The sequence below is a fragment of the Salvia splendens genome, chromosome 12 (assembly GCF_004379255.2).
Source record: "Salvia splendens isolate huo1 chromosome 12, SspV2, whole genome shotgun sequence".
NCBI lineage: Eukaryota > Viridiplantae > Streptophyta > Magnoliopsida > Lamiales > Lamiaceae > Salvia > Salvia splendens.
In genome coordinates this window covers 23,321,618-23,343,979 of record NC_056043.1, presented here as the reverse complement: position 1 = coordinate 23,343,979, position 22,362 = coordinate 23,321,618, and the positions used below count along the sequence as shown (strand labels likewise).

At 40.1% G+C, this 22,362-nt stretch overlaps 1 protein-coding gene across 1 annotated transcript; it reads left to right on the top strand.

The window, feature by feature from the left end:
* Positions 1–4,886: 4,886 nt before the first annotated feature.
* Positions 4,887–7,143, top strand: LOC121757737 (protein FAR1-RELATED SEQUENCE 5-like). Its single transcript, XM_042153237.1, has 3 exons — positions 4,887–5,113; positions 5,228–5,287; positions 5,718–7,143. The coding sequence occupies exons 1-3, from the start codon at positions 4,887–4,889 to the stop codon at positions 7,141–7,143; spliced, it is 1,713 nt and encodes a 570-aa protein (XP_042009171.1).
* The last annotated feature ends 15,219 nt before the right edge of the window (positions 7,144–22,362 follow it).

Below are 22,362 nucleotides of genomic sequence, written 5' to 3'. Positions count from 1 at the left end.
CAATGTGACCAACTTTATTCCACTTTTTCTCACTCACAGGGAATCGGATTTGAGAAAGTGAATATACTACGGTCATCTACGCGGAACGTAGATCGACGCTATATCATTTAATTTCCAAGAATTAAATGTCTCGTCACATTTATTATTAGTCAAATTTCGTTGACCGGGCATCTTAAATTCAATTTTCCAATACTTCACGCTTTAAGGAACAATCTGAATCCCACAAGAACAGACAAATGGCAGTGTCAAAGATGTATTACTTTCCTCTGACCCCTCGATTGCAAAGATTGTATGCATCTAAAACCACAACAGCAGAGATGCGTTGGCATGCTACATCAATAGATGATGAGGTGATGTGACATCCTGCAGACTCTCTAGCGTGGAAGCATGTAAACAATATTTTTCCGGATTTTGCATCAGAAAGTCGTAACGTGCGACTTGTTCTTTCAACAGATGGTTTTCAGCCGTTCGGACAATTAGGACAACAATACTCCTCATGTCCGGTTATTCTAACGCCCTACAATCTCCCTCCTTGGTTGTGTATGAAGGAGTAGTTCATGTTTCTCACAGTTTTAATTCCTAGTCCTCGTAATCCTAAAGAGAAGTTGGATGTCTTCTTTCAACCATTGGTAGATGAATTGAATCAATTGTGGGAAGTGGGTGTGTCTACCTATGACATTTCATTGAAGCAAAATTTTCAAATGCGAGCAATGTTGATGTGGACCATAAGTGATTTTCCAGCATATTCTATGTTGTCTGGATGGAGTATTGCTGGAAGATTGGCTTGTCCTCACTGCATGGAGAACACTGATGCATTTACATTGGAGAAAAGTGGCAAACAATCATGGTTTGACAACCATCGAAAATTCTTACCTCAGAACCATCCATATCGAAAGAACAAAAGGGCGTTTTGAAAGAATAAGATGATTTTAGTCGAACCACCAGAATCAAACTGGAGAAGAACTCTTGAATGAGATAGAAAGATTGGGTCTAGTTAGAGTGATGGAGGACTCCAATGGGATGAATAGAATTTTGTCTAATCGTGCTTGTTCAGGTTGGAAGAAAAGAAGCATATTTTGGGATCTCCCCTACTGGAAAGACTTGTTGATTCGACATAGTTTGGATGTAATGCATGTTGAAAAGAATGTTTGATAATACCTTCAACACAGTGCTTAATGTCTTAGGTAAGACTAAAGATACAACTAAGTCGAAAGAAGAATTGAATCAATATTGTGCAAGACCTGAATTTAAGCGCAATGAGACAACAAGAATGTTTCCAAAAGCTTCATACACTCTTGACAATCGTGAGAAGAAAGTCTTATGTGAATGGGTGAAAAGTCTTAAGTTTCCAGACAGGTATGTATCTAATTTGGGTAGATGTGTGGACTCGAGTAAACTCAAGCTGTATGGAATGAAAAGTCACGATTGCCATATATTCATGCAACGCATACCACCTGTTGCATTTCGTGAGCTTCTTCCACAAAATGTTTAAAAGCGATTACAGATTTGAGTATGTTTTTCAAGAACTTGACATCTCGAGCAGTTAGAAGGGATGATATGTGCAGGTTTAGTGATCATATTCTAATAATCTTATGCAATCTTGAGCGTATCTTTCCACCTAGTTTTTTTGACTCAATGGAACATCTGACAGTTCACTTAGCCGATGAAGCTAGTCTTGCTGGTCCTGTTCAATATCGATGGGTGTATCCATTCGAGAGGTATCATAGGAGGTTGAAAAACAATGTAAAAAATAAAGTTCGAATTGAAGGATCCATAAGCAATGCTTATTTGCGGGAAGAAGTGTCTACATTTGGTTCATACTATTTTGAGGATCATGTGAGTGCCCAGATAAGGAACGAGCCTCGTAATTGTGGTGGAGAAAGTTGTAGTGGCACTAACGAGGATCCAAATGATCTTTCAATTTTCAAAGAAACAGGACGTCCACTTGGAAAAATGTCAGTAAGATATTTGGACAGTTCATAATACAATGTTGCACATACATATGTTCTACTCAACCATTTATCTGAAGTAAGTAGTAAAATACTGAAAATGTTTTCCTTTCAATCCATATTTGTATACATATGCTTTATATCTTTTCTTTTTGAAAGGTTGTTTGAAGATGAAATGCTATCAGCAAATCCAAGACTATCAGATTCTGATCTAGGAGACATGGTTGACACACAATTTGTTGAATGGTTCAGAAGATTTGTAGGGAATCAGGGCCCCTCTGACATGAACAAATATATCCGAGATGTAGCAAAAGGGCCTTTAGTAAAGGTCAAAACATATCATGGGTATGTTGTTAATGGATATAGGTTTCACACCATAAATGAATAGTGCATTGTGCATTAAAGGCGAGATATATGGCACTGAAGAGATGAACTTTTATGGACGATTATTAGAGGTTTGGGTATTAGAGTATCCTGGTTTCCAGTTAAGAGCATCACATTATTTAAATGTGAATGGTTTGATCCATAACCTTCTGGGACATTAATTCATAAGGACTTTGGATTGGTTTCTATAAACCACACTCGCAGGTTATCCAAGTTTGAACCATTTGTTGTAGCGAATCAAGCAAATCAAGTGTATTATTGTTCCTATCCTAGCATGAACCAATCAAGAAAGGATTGGAGGGAAGTATGCAAGGTCAAAGCAAGATCTAGAGTTGAAGTTCCAAATCCGGCAACATCTTCAACAGTGATTGAACAACCACCGATGAATTGCATATGACATTGTTGGATTGTGACCCAACAATAGGCGATAACATTCCAGTACTTCATCCAAATGGTGGAATGGTTGAACATCGATGATTATGATGGATACCCTTGAGATGATAATATAATAATTTTTGATGATGACAGTATGGTAAATGATGATGATGATATATGATAAGATTAATTTTTTATATGTTTATTAATTTATTTTGATGATGGCAGATATTGTTAAAAATGATTTTTGCCATGTTCTGCACTAACACTCAATTACTTATTTTAGATGCTCAAACGCAGTCAACACGAACTTGTGGTGACAAGGAAGAGGAGACCGTTGAAGCAACTTCTACTAAGCTTGATAGTAGGATTCCACTTCAGAAGAATCCCTATACTGGGTTTGTTAATTATTACTTTCACATTATTTATCAATAATATTTGGGTGTTATGGGAAAATAGCCGCTCACAAGGGTGATTACATCTTGATTTCATCAGATTTAAAACATGAGGAAGTCAAGGAGCTGTATTATGGAGAATTTCGAGTAAGCATTATTTTTGTTACATAGAAAACTATATTGATTTGCAATAACATTCTAGTATTTCATTTTTTCTACAGAAATATTTTTCTTGGCCTCCCGAATGATGTGAAGAAAGAATGGAGACGGTAGAAGATACTCAGATTATATTAGTGAAGTGATGGGGAGCGGTAGACTACAGGTCGACCTAGGCCAATTTAAGAGATGTGGGCAGGATTGATACTCTACTGGCAACATCCTGATAATGTCAAAAAGTCATTCATTGCAAGTAAGGCCGGACGCTCTGAACCAGATGGACTTGGTAAGGACGCATTTAGGAGGGTCAACGTCCGTCACACACAAATCTCTACGAATGACAAGTGTTTTTCTGTATGATATATATATATAGAGTAGTGATCAATGCATAACTAATCTTAAGTGTATAACTAGAGAACAAATCTCAGCCACACATCTTAATGGAACAAATATTATTTATTTTAATTATAGAAAATATGCTGAGGGTAATTTTGGAAATTGCTTTCTTAATTTAAATCGGCGATCAAAACATGCAAATCTGCGATCAAATTACTCCATAATCTGTGATCTTTTCTTTCCTTCCAAACTTGCGATCCGATTTTTTTCCAAATTTCGTTCCAAATCTTATTACTTCATTCAAATCGCGATTGAATTCAATTCGACGCGATTCAATTCGTTATTCAATCCGTTCATCGCGATTCAAATCAATCATCGTGATTCAAATCAATGGATTCAATTATGAGGTCGGACGAAGATTATTTCGATTCCGATTCATCATCTTCGGGCGAGGAAGCTGAGACTTCTAAAGGTAATCATTATTCGTTCAATTCTATAACAATTACTTCACTCTTGTTCAATTCTATAACAATTCCTACTATTTATTAATATACAATATTTTCGTGTATTGTGATTATGAAAACCGTAGTTTTTGTGATTAGATTTATAGTTGTTTCACTGATGTTAAGTGATTATGAAAATCGTATGGTCTTTGTATTATGTTTACATGGTTAGATTTACAGTTGTTTTGCAAATAAGAGTGAAGTGAAATCAGAATAAGAGTGATGTGTTTTGTGAACAAGAGTGATGTGTTTTGTGAACAAGAGTGATGTATTTTGTTAACATGAGTGATGTGTTTTGTGAACAAGAGTGATGCCCTCAGAATAAGAGTGATGTGTTTTGTAAACAAGAGTGAAGTAAAATCAGAATAAGAGTAATGTGTATTGTGAACAAGAGTGAAGTCTTTTTCTGAACAAGAGTGCAGTAATCTCATTATTAGAGTGCTGTGTTTTTTATAGTGGTTTGCGTACCAAAATGCCCAGATGAATTGAAACCAAAAATTGGACAAAGTTTCATGACCCTTGATCGTGCATTGGACTTCTACAATAATTATGCTCGATATGTTGGATTTGACACCCGTAAAAAGGGATCGAAAAAAGAAAAAGATGTCACTACTTGGATTTACGTGGTGTGTAGCCGAGAAGGTACAAAGCAAAGAAACAGTAAACAATCTGAGGTGAAACAAAAGCGTTCTTCTATTAAGTGCTATTGTAATGCTAAAGTGTCTTGGAAGTATATTATGGGTGTTAGTTATGTTATACAAAGTTTCGTTGAAGACCATAATCACGAGATGGTTGAGGAACGCCATAAGCGTTTTATGAATTTGAACCGTAATTTGGATTTAGTCCATCAGAAATTCATCCTCGATTGTGCTAATGCAAATATTGGTCCAACTTTAAGTTTTAGCTTACTTAAAGAAGTGCTTGGTGGATTAGATTATGTAGGGTGTACTGTTTTAGAAGTGCGCAACTATAGACGTGACCTTAGAGCTTATGTAGAAGGAGCTGATGCACAAATGTTATTGAATGAGTTGCGAAGGAAGAAGGAGTTGTGTAGTGCATTTACATATGAGTGTGAGGTCAACTCAAAGGATAGGATGACACGATTGTTTTAGTGTGATCCTACTGCCAGAAGAAACTACCATTTGTATGGAGATATTGTTTCGTTTGATACGACATACTCCACAAACAGGTATGTGCACACTAATTACTCTTTTGTTAAATTGTTTTCTGAAATCATAACATGAGTGATGTGTTTCTGAAAAAGAGTGAAGTGTTTTGTGAACAAGAGTGAAGTGTTTTCTTAACAAGAGTAATGTGTTTTGTGAAAAAGAGTGATGTATTTTTCTGCATGCTTATATTGATGTGTTTTCTGAAATCATAACAAGAGTGAAGTGTTTTGTGAAAAAGAGTGAAGTATTGTCTGAACAAGAGTGACGTGTTTTGTGAAAAAGAGTGATGTATTTTTCTGCATGCTTATATTGATGTGTTTTCTGAAATCATAACAAGAGTGAAGTGTTTTGTGAAAAAGAGTGAAGTATTGTCTGAACAAGAGTGACGTATTTTGTGAAAAAGAGTGATGTGTTTTCTGCATGCTTATAGTGAATTGTTTTTCATTTCAGATACTGTATGATATTTGCTCCTTTTACGGGCAAGGATAATCATGGTCGCCATGTGACATTTGCTGCTGGCCTTTTGTCCAAGGAAAATGCCAACTCCTTTTCATGGTTATTTAACCAATTTGTAAAGTGTATGGGTGTGGCTCCCAAACTCATTGTAACCGACCAAGACTTAGGAATGAAAGTTGCTGTTGAGGAGGTCCTTGTCAATACAAGACACCGGTGGTGTATGTGGCACGTTATGAATAAAGTTGCTGACAAATTGCCAAAGAACATGCTTGGTAGTGAACAATTAAAGAAGGAACTGAATGCATGTGTATGGTCAGAGTTGATAGAACCTGATGCATTTGAGGAAACTTGGCATGCTATAATGGAAAGATATGGGCTGACCAATAATGTCTGGTTTTCATCAATGTTTGCATCTAGAAAATTTTGGGTTCCAGCCTTTTTCCGTGATTTTCCGATAAGTTCGTTGATAAAGACAACTTCTATATCTGAATCACAGAATAACTTCTTCAAAAGGTACTCAAAGTCTCGGGCTAACCTTATGCAATTTTATATGAACTATAATCATGCTCTGGAGACTCAAAGAAGTAATAGTGCAAAGCTTGAATACTATGATTCAACAAAAGTACCTATTTTGCGAACAGGATTGGAAATCGAGAAACATGCATCGACGATATATAGTGGTAGTGCTTATACTGAAATTCAAGAAGAGATAGTATATGCATGTTTCTCTTTGTCTTGTGCAACTCTAGGAGTGTCTACCAATACAGATATTGAAGTATATGACATAAAGGACAAGGATTCAAACTCATGGACAGTGACTTACTCCATTGGTGATGACACCTATTTGTGTGGATGCAAAAAATTTGAAAGACTTGGTCTATTGTGCAGCCATATATTTTGTGTGTTGAAACATAATTTTGTTAAGTTGATACCCGAGAAGTTGCATGGAGGAAGATGGTTGAAGTCACAGTTTGTGAAGCCAATACATGGAGGTTTTTGTGATGATCAAGAAATACACCTTGCTGTGGACAAGAAGAAGATTGCATTTAAAAACTTGTATGGATTATTCATTGAAACAGCACAAAGCATTGAAGGGAACATTGATCAAATCAATGCATTCGCTGCAATTATTGAAGAAGGTAGGAAGCAGTTTCTTGGCGAAGATGTTGTTCTGTCTTCCACACAGAAGAGAGCAATGATTGAGAACTTCTATGGCTCACATGTCCCGAACAATATTGAAGTTCATCCTCCTGAGGTTGTTAGTACAAAGGGAAGTGGAAGTAGGAAGAAATCGAAGAGGGAGTCAGCAATAAAGTTAGCAATGAAACCAGGCCGAAAGTGTGGAAACTGTCATGAGATTGGACACCATGATTCTAGGAACTGCAAAAAGGTTAATGAGAAGTCAAATCAGAGGCAATGAGGATTTGTATAGAAATAGTTCACATTGTAGTATTTTTAGAGTACTAATGATTCATTTTATTACACTTTTGAGTGAATTTTATCTCAATGCGAATTTTTAGAGTACTAATGCTCAAGTGCCAGTAAGTTCATCACTCTTGTTCACAGAACGCATCACTCTTATTCTATTTTACTTCACTCTTGTTCACAAAACACATCACTCTTACTTTGATTTTACTTCACTCTTTTTCACAAAACACATCACTCTTACTCTGAATTTACTTCACTCTTGTTCACAAAACACATCACTCTTACTTTGATTTTACTTCACTCTTGTTCATTGAACACCTCACTCTTACTCTGATTTTACTTCACTCTTGTTCACAAACGCATCACTCTTACTGTCATTTTACTTTAGTCTTGTTCACAAACGCATCACTCTTACTGTCATTTTACTTCACTCTTGTTCACAAAACACATCACTCTTACTTTGATTTTACTTCACTCTTGTTCACAAAACACATCACTTTTACTCTGATTTTACTTCACTCTTGTTCACAAAACACATCACTCTTACTTTGATTTTACTTCACTCTTGTTCATTGAACACCTCACTCTTACTCTGATTTTACTTCACTCTTGTTCACAAACGCATCACTCTTACTGTCATTTTACTTTAGTCTTGTTCACAAACGCATCACTCTTACTGTCATTTTACTTCACTCTAGTTCACAAAACACATCACTCTTACTCTGATTTTACTTCACTCGTGTTCACAAAACACATCACTCTTATTCTGATTTTGTTACACTCTTGTTCACAAAACACATCACTCTTATTCTGATTTTACTTCACTCTTCTTCACGAAAGACTTCACTCTTATTCTGATTTTACTTCACTCTTCTTCACGAAACACATCATTTAGTGGTTTACAAAACACAACAGTGAATTAAATAGTAAACAAGATATTAATGTAAAATAAGTACTTGTTAATTCACTGATCAAGTTTTCTACAATAGTTCATGAACGCTTGAAGTTTACAATCATTTTTTCCACATCTATGTTATTGGTTTTCCCATATTCTTCATAATGCTTTGATGTTACTGACAACATATTCAGTGACTGATGGTTTTTTTCCGACAATAATAATGCGCTGCAATACTTTGCTCTCAGTCTTTGGAGTATTCCTTTGCTTCTTGTAGTTAATCCACACTTCCAATCTTGTTCGCGCTCACCATGATAACATTCCAAATGTCGCATCAAAAAAACTCCGCAATCTTCTACATTTGATGTTGTTCTCCAAGGCATTTTGAGCCTTATTATACTCACATCCTTTATTGATTTGGTTTGGTTGTGATGCCCCATTTTTGTCAAATAATGACAAAAATATAATTTCTGCAATATATCATCATGAATATCAGATGTAGTTCACTATAAAGAGAACTATAATTCATTGTAATCACAAAAATACTGCACTGTATATCGTGTATACTTACCACATTTTCAGGTATGCCACCATATTTGACTGTTATGTCCACATCGTCAGCATTCTTTGAATTGTCAATCAGCACTATACTGTTAGTACTAAATCTGAAGCATATGGTATAGTAATGTTCCGCAGCACAAATTGGAAAGAACACCTACATAGATAATAATAATAATTTCAGAATAAAAACAACTAGAGAATATAATAAAGAATCAATTGTGTTCAGTATTTACCAAATCTACGTCGGCCCATTTGAAATACGGAATTTGTTCAACCTCAGTTTGTAAATTGTCACAGAATCTATCAATTATGGTCATGAGGTCGACCCCATCAGGCCGGTGAACAACTGTATACAGCTGAAAAATGAGACAAGTTAAATCTGGATTGAAATAATTCACTTTGTTTTACTTCACCCTTGTTCACAAAACACATCACTCTTACTCTGAATTTACTTCACTCTTGTTCACAAAACACATCACTCTTACTTTGATTTTACTTCACTCTTGTTCACAAAACACATCACTCTTACTCTGGATTTACTTCACTCTTGTTCACAAAACACATCACTCTTACTTTGATTTTACTTCACTCTTGTTCACAAAACACTTCACTCGTAAATCTAACCATGTAAACATAATACAAAGGCCATACGGTTTTCATAATCACTTAAAATCAGTGAAACGGCTATAAATCTTACCACAGAAACTGCGGTTTTCATAATCACAATACTGTTCAAAATTTATTCTATTCTTACCGTTGGGTATGTTGTGAAAAAGAGGCGCCTCGATGAAGATAGGGACCTGTATTCTTCCATGTTATTTAAATAAGAAGCCCATGCACTTATCACACCCACTTCTATTAGCGTATGTGGCAACAGTGAACAGAATTCTCTTTTTGTTACCATTATGACATCATCATCATACACTATGGTGTCCCTGTTCAAACATGTGTGTGTGTTAGCACATCTTTTGTATGTTTTTTTTCTAAATCAGAACTATAATATAAATCTTACTCATTTAATTCATTTGTTGTCATAATCCACAAAAATACTTGTGACTCTTTCAAGGTAAACTTGGTTTTAGCCTTAACCACTCTTTCATGGAATGGAGATTTCAATGCAGCTGATATTTTCTTCTCAGCTTTTGAACGTATCTCCATTTGTTCAATCCTAGCAGTTTCCTGTCAGGGCAAAAATGATATGAAAACATCACTATATAAGACATATCGTTCACTTGATGTTTGTTAAAAGTGTTGGTGAATGGATGAGATATATCATTGTTTAACACTTACAATGTCTGGATTGTAAACTACTATTTCGGTTGAAGGATTTTTGCCAGATACATTTAACTCTGATTGAACACAATCATCATCAGCATATATCTCCATGCATGCTTCTATTGCAGATGCAATTTGGGCATCCACAATGTCGTCCTATTTTCATAATAAGAAATGAAAACACATCACTATCAACACGATTTTTACTTCACACTTGTTTACAAAACACATCACTCTTATTGAGATTTCACTTCACTCTTGTTCACAAAACACTTCACTCTTGTTCACAAAACACATCACTCTTGTTCAGAAATCACTTCACTCTTGTTCATAACACACATCATTCTTACTTCGATTTTACTTCACTCTTGTTCACAAAACAAATCAATATTATTCTTATTTCACTTCACTCTTGTTAACAAATCACATCACTCTTATTCAGAAAACACTTCACTCTTGTTCACAAAACACATCACTCTTTTCAGAAAACACTTCACTCTTGTTCACAAAACACATCACTCTTATTCTGAATTCACTTCACTCTTGTTAACAAACACATCACTATACACATGCAACACAGAAACCTCACTTAACAATGGAACACATCACTCGAAGCACTTTTTTATACCTTCATCTGTGTGTTTTGTGATGTTGCTTTAGCTACATCTTCATAAAATTCATCTGTCTCCTGCAAATAGTGAAATGCGATATAACATAAGAATAAAAAGTCAAAAAAGTAAATAAATATTATGCATTAGTACAGAACATAATACAAATTGTTTTTAGTTCACTCTGAATCAAATGTCAAGTGTTAAAGTACAACAGACCACAATCAAATTGTTTAAAATATCCATGGTTTCTGTTCCAAATCTTGAACTTACTGGTTTCTTTCCCAAGTTAATATCAGGGAAAATTGTTGTGCCTTCATTCACTAATTTGCATTTTTCATCATGGATTTCCATCAGTTTTTCCACAAGCTGAATCCATTCTGGATCATCTTCTTGATCCTCTTCCATAGCTTGTGTCATGTTTTCAATTGGCTTAGACACAGCTTGGTCCCCTTGATCAACCTCCACACCAACCATCTTTAGTGCATTTATAGCTGCAACTTTGAAGCAATTGATGTCATTGGTATTTGCTGGAGCAACCTTTATATACCTCATCATTTTACTAATTGCATCTACAGCCTCCCTAATTGAACTTTTAATTTCATCAGACGAAGGAACTTGATCAGTTGAAGGGGGGCATCATCAGTTGAAGGGGGGACTTCAACACGTAAAGTTGTTTCATCAGTTGAAGGGACAGAGGTAGTGACAGTTATTGAATCCTTGTTGGCATATAAAGATTCAATGGAGACAGGATCAATGATACTTTCTATGCTTCCTCTTCCAATGGTGCCTCCATTATCAAATTCCATCTGTCCTATCTCCTTAAGAATGAATTCTGTCCAGTTACGGACAGTTGGGAATCTTCTAACCACCAGTCTTGTTCTGTAGACAGCCCTATCTACATAGCATGCCTGCAAAAACAGATCAATAATAAAATGCATTACAAGGACTTCACTCTTATTCTGATTTTACTTCACTCTTGTTTACAAAACACTTCACTCTTATTCTCATTTTACTTCACTCTTGTTCACAAAACACTTCACTCTTATTCTCATTTTACTTCACTCTTGTTCACAAAACACTTCACTCTTGTTCACAAAACACTTCACTCTTGTTCTGATTTTACTTCACTCTTGTTCACAAAACACTTCACTCTTATTCACATTTTACTTCACTCGCAAAACACATCACTCTTATTCTGATTTTACTTCACTCTTGTTTACAAAACACTTCACTCTTATTCTCATTTTACTTCACTCTTGTTCACAAAACACTTCACTCTTATTCTCATTTTACTTCACTCTTGTTCACAAAACACATCACTCTTGTTCACAAAACACTTCACTCTTGTTCTGATTTTACTTCACTCTTGTTCACAAAACACTTCACTCTTATTCACATTTTACTTCACTCTTGTTTACAAAACACATCACTCTTATTCTGATTTTACTTCACTCTTGTTTACAAACCACTTCACTCTTATTCTCATTTTACTTCACTCTTGTTCACAAAACACTTCACTCTTATTCTCATTTTACTTTACTCTTGTTCACAAAACACATCACTCTTGTTCACAAAACACTTCACTCTTGTTCTGATTTTACTTCACTCTTGTTCACAAAACACTTCACTCTTATTCACATTTTACTTCACTCGCAAAACACATCACTCTTATTCTGATTTCACTCATGTATAAAAAACACATCACTCTAACCATGCATTTACTACTTAACCGTGAAAAACATCACTCTAAATATGATTTTACTTCACTCTAAGCATGTTTTTACTTCACTATAAAGGAGTGGTTAAAATAGAAAACTCACCAAGAGAAAAGTGATTGGTCCAGTGAATGGGGTGGATTTGTTCTTGAGTTTCCAGCTATCATGTGCTGTGATTAGCGTATCCAACACGTAGCTGCACCAATTGTACTACCTCACATTTGAAATGTTGCCAATATCGTCCAAGATACGGCCAAGACATTTTCCGTTGGCAGTTGGTGAGATCAGAACATTGTCCAACAGAATAAGAAATATTTTCTTAAACCACTCACCACCTTCTAGATCACTATCAAGCTGCTCTTGCAAATCAGCTGGGGTTATTGCTTTGTTCTTCTTAGCATTGACAATGGTCTTCATCACATCATTCATTTCATGCTTCTTTTCTCTTTTAATCATCAACTCTCCTCTTGGCAGTCCCAACGTAGCATACACATCCTCCTCAGTGATGTGTAATGGTTGATCATCAACAAGTTTTATTCTGGAGCAGTTGTCATGATTAAAATTTTCAAGTAGTGAAAATGCCATGTCAGCAGGAATACATCGTATCTTCAAATGCACAAGCTGTCCGAAACCCATCTCTTCCAGAGCAGCTTTTTGTTTGGAGTTCATTTTCTCAATGGCATCAACCAAAACTTTCACCCCTATCTTAATGACCAATTTAGGTCTTCTGATTTTACAAGTAATAGCTTTGTCACTCTTTGCTTTAGCCTGTTTCTTTCTGGCAGGCATTTCTGGTTTGTCGATGCATTGTGACCTCCCACGCTTTGAGGCTAAATACATACAAGATTTTTGATCAAATTCGTGAATACACACTTAATATAGCTCAAAATTATACATTAATAACTATGCCCAATACATAAATAATTACATAACTCACTCTCTAGTTTCTGCATATCATTTTTCTTTTTTGACCTTATTTCGGCAGAAGTTGTTGTTCGAAGAACATCTTGTTGATTTATTGTGCTTATTTCAGTTGTACGTGCAGCACTTTGTTGCAGTCTATCTTCACGCATCTTAGACCTTTTTTCGGCTGCAGCAACTTCATGGATATGAGGAAAAAAATCAATATAGCAAAAAATCAGACACATCACACTTGTTCACAAAACACATCACTCTTATTCTGATTTCACTTCACTTTTGTTCATAAAACACTTCATTCTTGTTCACAAAACACTTCACTCTTGTTCAGAAAACGCATCATTCTTGTTTACAAAAGGCATCACTCTTGTTCAGAAAAGACTACACTCTTGTTCAGGAAAAACTTCACTATTGTTCAGAAAACACATCACTCTTGTTACAAAAACACTTCATTCTTGTTCACAAAAACACTTCACTCTTGTTCAGAAAACACTTCACTCTTGTTCACAAAAACACTTCACTCTTATTCTGATTTCAGTTCACTCTTGTTCACAAAACACTTCATTCTTGTTCAGAAAACACTTCACTCTTGTTCACAAAAACACATCACTATTATTCTGATTTCAGTTCACTCTTGTTCACAAAACACATCACTCTTTTTTGCAGAACAACTATAAATCTAACCATGTAAACGTAATACAAAGGCCATATGGTTTTCATAATCACTAAACATCAGTGAAACAACTATAAATCTTACTACAGAAACTACGGTTTTCATAATCACTTAACATCAGTGAAGCAACTATAAATCTAAACACAGAAACTACGGTTTTCATATTCACATCAAACGAAGATATTGTATATTAAAATTAATAAATAGTAGGAATGACTCACGGTTCGAGCCTGAGTAGGAATGACTCACGGTTCGAAAGCTACAAAGAATACAAATCTAAATCAGATCTAAAATAAAACCTAGAAATGATTGTTAATCAGTAGGAAACTTACTTTTCGAAAAATCCTTTTGATTTGTATCCATTTGTTTGACAAAGTAGATGATGCTGACGAGTTGAATTCGGTTTAATCGGCGACGGCGACGGCGACGGCTTGAATGCGGTTGAGTCGGCGATTCAGATTGAACAGAGGAGAACGAGAGAGACGAACTGAATCGGTGCGAATTTCTGAATGACTAACACAATTTTGGATTTAATTCGATGGTGTAATGACAATAATACCCCTGACTTGTTATTATGGAGTAAATTTGTGATTGAGGGAGCTAATATATCATCAAATTCGAAAATTACTATTAGCCATTGATTTTTTTGATCTTGTGGCTATTATTTGTTCTCTAGTTATTTGGTTAAGGGGTGTTTGCCATACATCATGACTCTATATATATATATATATATATAGGGGAGTGATCAAAGTATAACTAATTTTAAGTGTATAACTAGAGAACAAATCTCAGCCACTGATACGGACCCCATTCAGGATCAACCGGACGTTCACGAACAACCGCCACCGCAGCCAGTGGAGGAGCTGGGCCGTGGGGAAGTGGAGGCGGCAGAGACAACGGCGGGCCCGGGAGCGGAGAAGCAGCCATCGATCGCGACGACAAGGCCAAAGCGAACCCGTCGCCCACCAGACTTGTTGGGCGACTACGTCTCCAAATGATGTTAGGAATAGTCTTTTTATTTTTGGTTATTTATTTATTATTTTTGGATATTATCTATTTTTGATTATTTAATTTCCGTAAAAGAGTCGAGCGTAATTATGAGCTCCGTTTCGGGTTTTCTTTGTTGGTTCTTTCCCGAGATGAACTAGGATAGGAGTCGAACCAACCCTAGGGTCCTTAGTCTATAAATAGGGCCATGTTCATACGTGAGATTTATGAATAAACATATTAATCTTTTGCCCAAACAACGTATTAAGAATTCTCTTTTAAAGATCTCGCGCTGCCCGACGGAGAGGAATTCCCGAGCACAGCCGGTTCTTTGCTACCGCCGATCCTTCGTTAGGACGCCGGTGAAACAGGATACGACGTAGGGTCGTATCATCTGGTGCTTTCATCCAGTACTCATGAAGCGATACAACAATAACGGCAAGGCCGTGTGGGGCTCAAGCCGTCAGGAATCTTACCCACTGAACAGATTCGGTGGACGTGTTCAGCAGCCGGGTGCCGGTCGCAACGCCACCGTGTACCCGCGACCGCAGTTTGAAGATAATGAATTCGAGAGTCGGTTCGGGAACGACTCACGCCCGGAGGATGCGATAGGTCAAAAACTAGACCGAATGATGGAGAAGATCGATAATTTGGAAGCATGGAGAAGCGAGACCGATCGCCGCCGCGATCAACACGATCCTGCGAACGGCCGCGATCCGGACCCACCATTAGGGTTCGACGATGGTGATGATTGGGGCGATGAGGGGTTTTCGCCGTCGTACTCCGGGGGAGCGCGATTATAACCCGCGGAACCCTACCCGTTTTTCGCGCGAGGGCCCATGGGTAGAGCATGGTCGTCGGGAAGACCGAGGGCGCGCGGGGGGCTGGAATCCGCCAGCTGGCCTAAACCACCGTGGCAGGGGAGGCGGGCTGGACCAACAATTTGAGAGACCAACCTCGTGTTGGGATCCCCCCAACGATTCCAATCAGCCACGACGGGGTTCGACAAACCGGACCGTGTGAAGATGCAGGCACCCCGTTTCGATGGTTCAGATGCAACGAATTGGGTGTCCAGGGTTCACTATTACTTTGACCACCTGATGTTGCCGGAGGCACAGCGTCTACATTATGCAGTGATGTTGTTTGACCCCCCAGCTTCAGAGTGGGTGTTTAATTATTGTGCGAATACCAACTTCGTAACATGGCAGGATTTTTTGGAGGATATACGACACCGGTTTGATAGGCAGAGTTTTAAAAATTATTACGGCCTGATCGCCAAGCTAACTCAAACGGGTACGGTGGAGGAGTACCATGACACCTTCGAGAAGTATCTAAACAGGGTTAGGGGAGTATCTGAGTCGGACCTCTTTACCTTATTTGTGGCTGGTCTTAAGCCGGAATTTCAGGAGCGGCTGAGACTCCATCGGCCGCCCTCCCTAGCCGCGGCAATGGCCCTCACGTTGGAGTTCGCGGACTCCCAGGCGGACAGGCCGCCGCGTCGGCCTTGGCAAAACCGCGACAACCGCACCGCACCGGCGTTCCCCGGTACCCATCCGCCACCACGAGCAGCGACGGGTACGGGGCCATCGCATGGGAGTTCGGGTAGAGCGCCAGAGCAGCAGCGCCCGGGGGTGATTCGGGTGTCTCAGGCGGAAAAAGCGGAGCGCTCCCGCCTGGGCTTGTGTTGGCATTGCCCCGACAAATGGGTCATAGGGCACGTGTGCAAACAGCGTCTCCTATGTTATGCGGACGAGGACGATGTGGGGGACGAGGGTGGTCCCGGGACTGATATTGGGGATGACTCGGAACCAAAGGAGGTCGCTTATGTGAACGCCCTGCATGGAGGTCGGCGATCTCGGCCGTTGCGTGTCGAGGGAACGATTCAGGGATGCGATGTGAGTGTGCTGATCGATACGGGGAGTGATCGATACTTCCTACACCCCGAGATAGCAAAATCATTGCATCTGCCCCTATCCCCGATTCGACCTTTTCGGGTAATTGTGGGGAATGGCGAGGCTCTTTTATGCTCCCATGTGTCGCGCCAGACGAAGTTGGAAATGCAGGGAACGACGTTTTTGGTGGATCTACACATTCTTCCTGTACACGGACCGGACGTGATTCTCGGAATGGATTGGCTGGAATCCCTGGGAAAGGTGGCTGCAGATTTCGCAGGCAAGACCCTGGAGTTCCAACAGGGGGACGAGACGGTAGTCCTGAAGGGAATCGTGACGCCTCCCCGTCGCATCGATCGACAATTTGTATCCATGCTGTCATCCTCAGGTGACGACGTGGACTTATTCGAAGTAGTGTTGCTCCGCCTCGACGAGGAGGACACGGAACCGGCACGTCAGGAGGAGTTTCCCGCGGACCTGCCGCCGGCTGTCTTGGCAGTTTTGGAGAAATTCAAAGGGGTCTTCGGCACGCCAGTAGGGATGCCGCCGATTCGACCCTTTGACCATCGCGTGCACCTTTTGCCGGGGACCCAACCGGTGAACGTGCGTCCGTACAGATACCCTTACTTCCAGAAAAACGAGATCGAGCGACAGGTCAAGGACATGCTTGATCAAGGGATTATTCAGCGAAGCAACAGCCCGTTTTCGTCACCAGTGCTCCTTATCCGCAAGAAAGACGGCACCTTCCGTTTCTGCATAGACTATCGTGCACTGAATACCGTCACGGTCCCGGACCATTTCCCTATACCCACGGCGGACGAGCTTTTTGATGAATTGGGCAAGGCGCGTGTGTTCACTAAGCTCGACTTGCGCTCGGGTTATCACCAGATCAAGATGCACGATGGGGACGTCTTTAAGACTGTTTTTCGAACCCTTGACGGTCACTTCGAATTTCTAGTGATGCCGTTTGGGTTAACAAATGCACCTTCCACCTTTCAAGCAGCAATGAACTCTATTTTTCAGCCCATGTTGCGAAAGTTTGTAATAGTGTTTTTTGACGACGTCTTGGTGTATAGCCCATCGTTGGAGACTCATGGTGATCACTTGTCGGCCGTCCTCAACATTTTACAGGAGCACAGCTTCTACGTTAAATTATCCAAATGCTCTTTCTGCAGCCACTCCGTCGAGTATTTGGGCCACTTAATCGGCGACAGAACCCTGAAGGCCTACCCCAACAAAATTAGTGCTATGACAGCCTGGCCTAAACCAAAGAATGTGAAGCAACTACGTGGATTTCTGGGCCTCACCGGGTACTACCGTCGTTTCATCGCCGGGCACGCCATGATTGCGGCACCTTTGACGGAGTTATTAAAAAAAGAGGCTTTTGCATGGACCCCGACAGCAGATTCCAGTTTCTTAGATTTGAAAGGCGCCATGACTACAACGCCTGTTCTTCGGCTACCGGACTTCGAGCAGCCTTTTTGCATAGAGACGGACGCCTCGGATACAAGGGTGGGCGCGGTTTTGCTACAAGATGAGCACCCAATCGCGTTTTTCAGTAAGAAACTTGGCCCTCGATGCCGCGTCGCGTCTACATATCACAAGGAGTTGTACGCTGTAGTAGAGGCAGTGCAGAAATGGCGTCAATACCTTCTAGGGAGGGAGTTCATTATTCGAAGCGACCAAAAGAGTTTGAAGGAATTGCTCCAACAGGTTGTGCAAACCCCGGACCAACAACTTTATGTGCGCAAACTCATGGGGTATAAGTTCGCTATTGAATACAAGAAAGGAAGTGCAAATCGAGTAGCTGATGCACTGTCAAGACGCGAGGCCGCCGACCAGTCCAACCCACGGGAGGACACGGCAACGGAGGGGGGTGTCGGCTTCGGTCCCGCCCAGGATAGCGCGCTTCTGGCAGCCGCGGCGCACCCCATTCCCCATTTATTAGATGTGCTTCGTCAGGAGACAGCGTCGTCCCCAGAGATGCGAGAAATCACGGCCGAGATCAGAAAGGGACAGGCACCGCCGCATTTATCTTGGGTGGACGGTTTGGTATACTACAACCGACGCATATTTGTGAGCTCTCGTTCCTCAACCCGGATTTCGATTCTGACCGAATATCATAGTTCGCAATCGGTGGGACACCCGGGAGTTGAGCGCACGCTGCGCCGCGTAGCGGCGGGCTTTTACTGGCCCAACATGAAGAAAGAGGTGAAGAAGTTCGTGGAGGCCTGTTTCGTGTGTCAGACGACAAAATACTCAACTCAGAAGCCGGCTGGGTTGCTGCAACCACTACCAATTCCGTCCCAGGTTTGGGAGGACGTCTCTATGGATTTTATTACAGGCTTGCCGCAATCTCGGGGCTACACGGTAGTCATGGTAGTCGTAGATCGTTTGTCTAAATATGCGCATTTCGCGCCATTGCCAACGAGATTCGATGCTTTGAGGGTGGCGCATCTGTTTATCAACACAGTCGTCCGTCATCACGGTTTTCCAAAAACGTTGGTCTCCGACAGGGACTCGGTGTTCTTGAACAAATGTTGGGAGGAGTTGATGCGCCTTAGTGGCACATAATTGAATTTCTCGACCGCCTACCATCCGCAGTCAGACGGTCAGACGGAGGTACGGAACAGGGGGCTAGAGCAATATTTACGCGCCTATACTGCCGATCAGCCAGCCAAATGGGCGAACTTTCTCCCGTGGGCTGAACTCGCATGGAATTGTTTCCATCACGAGGGGTTGGGCATGTCTCCTTATAAAGCCCTTTATGGTCGAGAACCGCCCAGTTTGATCTTTGCACCACCCTCGGCGGCAACACCACCCTCGGCGGCGGAAATCATTCGTCAACGGGGGGAGCTTTTGGTGGAGTTACGCAGGACTTTGGAACGCGCCCAACATCGTATGCGCGACACAGCCAACAGGCACCGCCGGCACTTGGAATTTGAGGCAGGGGACTTGGTTCTTTTGAAGCTCCAGCCATATAGGCAGCATTCGGTGGCTCGCCCCCAATCGGCTAAGCTGGCAAGATGTTACTATGGCCCGTTCGAAGTATTGGAACATATTGGGCAGGTCGCGTATCGATTGCGGTTGCCGGAGGGGAGTCGAATTCACAATGTGTTCCATGTTGGCCTCCTCCGGAAGTTTGTGGCTGGGAATGACGGCGAGGTAGCCATGGATCTGCCGTCGGAGTTCTTCGGGGACAGACCGGTTGTATATCCGGTACGGGTGTTGGACAGGAGAATGTTATGGCACGACGGGAAGTCCATGGAGCACGTCTTGGTGCGTTGGTCGGATGGTACGGATTTGCCGACTTGGGAACCACTAGAACTGGTGCAGCGTCGGTTTCCCAATGTGCTCCTTGAGGACAAGGAGGTCGTTATGGAGGGGGGGTTGATACGAACCCCGTTCAGGAGCAACCGGACGTTCACGAACAACCGCCACCGCAGCCAGTGGAGGAGTTGGGCCGTGGGAAAGTGGAGGCGGCAGAGACGACGGCGGGCCCGGGAGCGGAGAAGCAGCCATCGATCGCGACGACAAGGCCAAAGCGAACCCGTCGCCCACCAGACTTGTTGGGCGACTACGTCTCCAAATGATGTTAGGAATAGTCTTTTTATTTTTGGTTATTTATTTATTATTTTTGGATATTATCTATTTTTGATTATTTAATTTCCGTAAAAGAGTCGAGCGTAATTATGAGCTCCGTTTCGGGTTTTCTTTGTTGGTTCTTTCCCGAGATGAACTAGGATAGGAGTCGAACCAACCCTAGGGTCCTTAGTCTATAAATAGGGCCATGTTCATACGTGAGATTTATGAATAAACATATTAATCTTTTGCCCAAACAACGTATTGAGAATTATCTTTAAAAGATCTCGCGCTGCCCGACGGAGAGGAATTCCCGCGCACAGCCGGTTCTTTGCTACCGCCGATCCTTCGTTAGGACGCCGGTGAAACAGGATACGACGTAGGGTCGTATCAGCCACACATCTTAATACTCCAAATTAATACTATGGCTTAAACAAACTTTCAGATTTTTATAAAAAAAAACTTGTCCAAGGGCATTTGGGGAATTCAATACATCAATGTGAATTCATGAATAACATATAATCATCGTGAATCCATGTGCCGCGCTAGCTGTCTCTGTAGCGGAGCTGCCGCAGGCTCCGCCCACTCCGACGCCTTCTCAGACGGGTTCGGTGGCTGCACCGCCGTCGTCGTTGGTGATCTCGTCGACTTCTTCGGCTCCGGAGCTGTATGCATCGTCCGTCCGTCGGTGGCTGTACCTCTACGTCGGACTCACCGGGATCAGCGCCGGCGGGAAATCTCCGAGGATCCGTCTTCTTGCGACAAGACGATGATCAAAGCTGTGTTGAATCATCTCACCAAAATGGAAAGTGAGAGCGATGATCAGATGAGCTTTGTTGGTGGCATGAAATCGGTCAAATACAGGTAGCACCAACTAAGTTTTGAATTTTAACATTTTTTCGTTTTTCTTCTAATTTTAACTATTTTTCTGATTAAGATTTACTAAAATCTAATTTGAAAAACTCCACTTAAATTCCAATTTTTGAAAGTCATGAAATAGATCCACTCATTTGAGAAGAAGATAATGATGATATAATTTAGAATAATAGTTGGGTTTTTTCTCGATTACTAGCTAATTTACAAACATTATATTGATGAAGTGTAAAAATGTAAATCAATGAATCTCGTTCGAATCGAATGAATAATATATATAGGAAAAATATTGGATACACTCGGAATCATAAATCAATCAACCCAATGATTTAACAACCCTGTCTATTATTAATTGTGACAGTCAATTTTAAACGTTTTTATAAGTATTTTAATTTACAATAAATTATGTGTTGCATGTACTAACTCTTAGCATAATTTTACTTAACTATTGTTTTCAAAACACATCACTCTTAGCATGATTTTACTTCATTCTTGTTTACAAATTACATCACTCTTAGCATAATTTTACGTCACTATTATTTTCAAAACACATCACTCTTAGCATGATTTTACTTCACTATTGTTTTCAAAACACATCACTCTTAGTATGATTTTACTTCACTCTTGTTTACAAAACACATCACTCTTAGCATGATTTTACTACACTCTTGTTTACGAAACACATCACTCTTAGCATGATTTTACTTCACTCTTGTTTACGAAACACATCACTCTTAGCATGATTTTACTTCACACTTGTTTACGAAACACATCACTCTTAACATGATTTTACTTCACTCTTGTTTACGAAACACATCACTCTTAGCATGATTTTACTTCACTCTTGTTTACGAAACACATCACTCTTAGCATGATTTTACTTCACTCTTGTGTACAAAACACATCACTCTTAGCATGATTTTACTTCACTCTTTGTTACGAAACACATCACTCTTAGCATGATTTTACTTCACTCTTGTTTACGAAACACATCACTCTTAGCATTTTACTTCACTCTTACTTCACTCTTACTTCACTCTTGTTTACGAAACACATTACTCTTAGCATGATTTTACTTCACTCTTGTTTACGAAACACATCACTCTTAGCATGATTTTACTTCACTCTTGTTTACAAAACACATCACTCTTAGCATGATTTTATTTCACTCTTGTTTACGAAACACATCACTCTTAGCATGATTGTACTTCACTCTTGTTTACAAAACA